Source organism: Triticum dicoccoides, chromosome 4A (genome assembly GCF_002162155.2).
Source record: "Triticum dicoccoides isolate Atlit2015 ecotype Zavitan chromosome 4A, WEW_v2.0, whole genome shotgun sequence".
Lineage (NCBI taxonomy): Eukaryota > Viridiplantae > Streptophyta > Magnoliopsida > Poales > Poaceae > Triticum > Triticum dicoccoides.
The window spans coordinates 27,824,644-27,828,540 of NC_041386.1; the positions used below are offsets into that span (position 1 = coordinate 27,824,644).

The 3,897-nt window shown below is 51.2% G+C and overlaps 1 protein-coding gene across 1 annotated transcript; it reads left to right on the forward strand.

Moving 5' to 3' along the window:
- The first annotated feature begins 934 nt into the window (after positions 1–934).
- On the forward strand, positions 935–2,151 carry LOC119284734 (ethylene-responsive transcription factor ERF060-like). Its single transcript, XM_037563896.1, has one exon. The coding sequence runs from the start codon at positions 1,082–1,084 to the stop codon at positions 1,925–1,927; it is 846 nt and encodes a 281-aa protein (XP_037419793.1). The 5' UTR covers positions 935–1,081; the 3' UTR covers positions 1,928–2,151.
- Positions 2,152–3,897: the final 1,746 nt, after the last annotated feature.

The window sequence follows — 3,897 nt, forward strand, 5'->3', positions numbered from 1 at the left end:
GTGACGCCGCAGCAGTAGGCGGCCTACCTCCCACAGTGGAGGGCCCGCTAGCTGGTGGAGAAGCGGGACGACGGCAACCGGCGCATGCAGTTAGAGCGGGAGGAGGAGCAGCGACAGCGGTGGGCACGAGAGGAGGGTCGGTTTGCGAAAAAAAAACATGTTGTGTGCCTGTATAGGCTTTCAATCTTCTTAGTAAATTTTTTTTGAAACAAATAGGAGTAGGTCCGATCTCCGTGGCGAAAATTACACTCTCGTGTCTCTGCCGTATACAGTACATAGGGTATCACTGTCTGTATGTCCTTGTTTCTGGAAGAGTAAGGAACATCTTTCTGGAAGGAAAAAGAAGACCATTGTTTGCCCACATTTTCAATGGTACTGTAGGATAGTTCGCCACAAATTGCCCGTGTGTACCATCGCTCATAAACAATGACATTGTCACCAAATCAAAGCGATGTACGGGCGGCCCTTGCATCGCCATCGTATCGTTACATCGACACCACTATTACCACCCCTCGATGTTGTATCGCCATACAATAGTACGTACAAAATTGGAAATGTACCATTTATAAGACAAACTACTGTGTATATACGTGCAATCTACGCTAGGCGGCCTTGCAATCCCAGGAGGAAAAAACAAATCCGTGAGTGCTCGGAGACCGTAGAAACCAGGCTGCCGCGTAGGTCAGTCACTCGACGACAGTCAAGTGACAGCTAGATCTGGACTTTACCAGGTCAAAATCACCCCTCGCCCAATACCAAGCCGCCAGGTGCCCGTCGTGTCACCGCCACCTGCCCGGCGACGCCCGTCCGGTCGTGGAGGCGCCCCGACAGGTGGCAGTAGGAGATCGCCGCGTACACGAGGCGCCTCCTCATTGGCCTCGCCCTGCTTCCGGCGCGCTTATAAAAGAGCCCGGCAATGGCTGCTCTTGCCCACCAAATCAAGCGCTTCCTCCGCCGCTGCCCAACAGTCGCACCCGGCTCCAATTCATTCTCTTGGCAAATCGTCCAGTTCATCCCAAATTACCAGCTCTCATCCGCTTCTCTTCCTCCAAATCGTCGGCGTTTCTTGATCGACGAGGGCATGGCGACGACGGTGGACTGGCGCAGCTATAGGCCCGATCTTCCGGCGGCGATGTACCACATGGTGGACGGCAGAGACCAGGTAATGCACGCGTTCGCTCCGCCGACGGCGCAGGGCGCGGCGCCGACCATCTCCTTCTCCTTCCCCTGCCCCGGCGCGGAGCAGAGCGCCGGCCTGCTTCGTGGCGCCAGCTACCTCACTCCCGCGCAAATCCTCCAGCTCCAGTCGCAGCTCCACCACGTGCGCCGGGCGCCGGGCGCGGCCATGGCAGTGGCGGGGCAGCCCATGAAGCGGCACGGCGTTGCGGCGCTCCCGGCGCAGCCGGCGGCCAAGCTGTACCGCGGCGTGCGGCAGCGGCATTGGGGGAAGTGGGTCGCCGAGATCCGCCTGCCCCGCAACCGCACCCGCCTCTGGCTCGGCACCTTCGACACCGCCGACGAGGCCGCGCTGGCCTACGACGCCGCCGCCTTCCGGCTCCGCGGCGAGTCCGCCAGGCTCAACTTCCCCGAGCTCAGGCGCGGCGGCGAGCACCACGGCCCGCCGCTCGACGCCGCGATCGACGCCAAGCTCCGCTCCATCTGCCACGGGGAGGACCTGCCGCAGAGCCAGAGCAATGCGACGCCGGCGCCGACGCCGACCCTGACGCCGAGCTCTTTCCCGGACGTCAAGAGCGAGCCAGGCTGCTCCGTCTCCGAGAGCTCGTCGTCGGCCGACGGCGAGGTGTCCTCGTGCTCCGACGTCGTCCCGGAGATGCAGCTTCTTGATTTCTCGGAGGCTCCATGGGACGAGTCCCTGCTGCGCAAGTACCCGTCGCTCGAGATCGACTGGGACGCGATCCTTTCTTGAACCGAGTTCATGCCCGATCCACAGCTCGTTCAAAGTGATTGCTTCTGCTTTCGTTAGGCTCTTAGATAGGTTATTATGGGTTTGATCAAGTATTCTTGTGTAACATCAATCCCTGCTCTGCTTGGTTTTTGAATGGCATTGCCAGGAAGGAGGTTTTATGTAGAAATTTTAAGTATGTCATGTAGTTTGTGATTCAATAAAGATACACTTTGGTATACTTGAAATTGCTATTGGCATGCGTTTTGTACTGCAGTACTTTTTTATATTGTTCAGAATAGCATAACAGAGATGAGATGAAAGTTCTAATATAGGATGAGTTCTACAGTTGAATGGAACATGAATTAGTATAAAAGTTGCAAATTTGTTCCTAAATGCATCAACTAACCTCAGGACTATGAAGTAAAAAAAATCCCTTGATAGAAACTTGAAGATTTTGATGTTCTTGCACGAATTTGACTTTCAGAGACGACACTGCATGAGCCGGTTTCCACATAAATCACCCTTGCACAAATCTCTCTCAGTCTAGAGTCTTGGGGTTTGATACTTGTGGTGTCAAAAATAATTTTAATTTAGACAACATTACACTAATTTCAAATTCATATGATGTGTACACATTGCTATATTGCCGTTAATTTTAGCATTAAGATTATGAATGCAATTTTCCTTTTTGGTAGGGATGTGTTTGCAAGGACCTGTGATAATTAAGCCTTTAGAGAACAACAAGGGACTTGACAAACAGTTTGAACATGGCCTGGGAGATGTTGGAATTCTTGCTGGTTCGGCATTGCCGCTCTTGGTTCAGGCCAGGTAGGTTTAGCTATGATGTATCCCCTGTTCGGGTCGATCATCCCTTGTCTCTCTGCTTCGGGCATCATGTTTGGCGGAGAGGAAGAAGCAACAAACTCACTTCATACTAGCATCAAAAGACAAGAAGGCAGTGATCTGGTAGCGTCCTATGTTTAAAGCTGAACATGAACGGGCGCTATCGGGTCTCATTAGTACGCCTGCCTGCTTTAGTGTCATGCATTTTGTAGGTAAAATTATTTTTAGCATCAAGATTTTGAATTTTCTTTTTATGTAAGGGTATGTTTGTGAGGATCTGTGATACTTAAACCTTTAGAGAACAAGAAGGTACTTCACAAACAATTTGAACCACAGTTAATTTTAAATCAAGAAAAGGAAAAACGTGAAAAGTTCCCAAGTCCCTTAAAAGCTCAAGACGAGATAACCAATCTGAGAGCGGACGTGTCGTTCTAATCTTCACACACATCGCATAGCACACATGCACTTCACCTTACTCTGGGACAGAGCATGTAAACACTAAAAAGTTGCAGGTGCAGAGAGGGGGAAAGCATCTGGATCTCTGTGTCACCGAGGTTTGAAAGGCGGAGGGAATCATGTGGGGAAGTCAGGAGTCCACGTTAGCTCAGCTCTGATCCGGCTTAATGTAATGCTAATCCAGTTCCCCAGTAGGAGAGAGGAACTAGGCTAGCTCCTCCCCTGACCCCTGGTTCAGTGTATGTTCCTCAGTGTAATTGTCGTTTCCATCAATCAGACAATGGCTTGTATTATCCGGGTGTTAGAGGGATGATGCATGAACCTTGAGAAATGGACCGGTGAAGACGACAGATTAGCACCATCTTTGATGCATGAGAGGGGGTGAGTTAACATGGGTTCAGTCTTGTTCGTAGTAGCATCAGAAAGCAGTTGAAGGAACAGGCACATCTATACAATAGGCTTGTGGGGTGGGGCTTGTGTTGTCCTTCCAATATTGGCCAACCATGAGGAGCATTTTACAGCCACAACTCCTAGGGCTTAGTGGTGGTGAAGATGTAGTAAACATCAAGATCAGTGTCGCCGGGTGATGCATTTTCTTACTTGCAAACTACTACTACTACTAATGCTGAATGTGTGGATCCTGGCTGGTCTCCGTTGCTTTACAGATGGGTATGGCCTATCCAGAGCCTGCT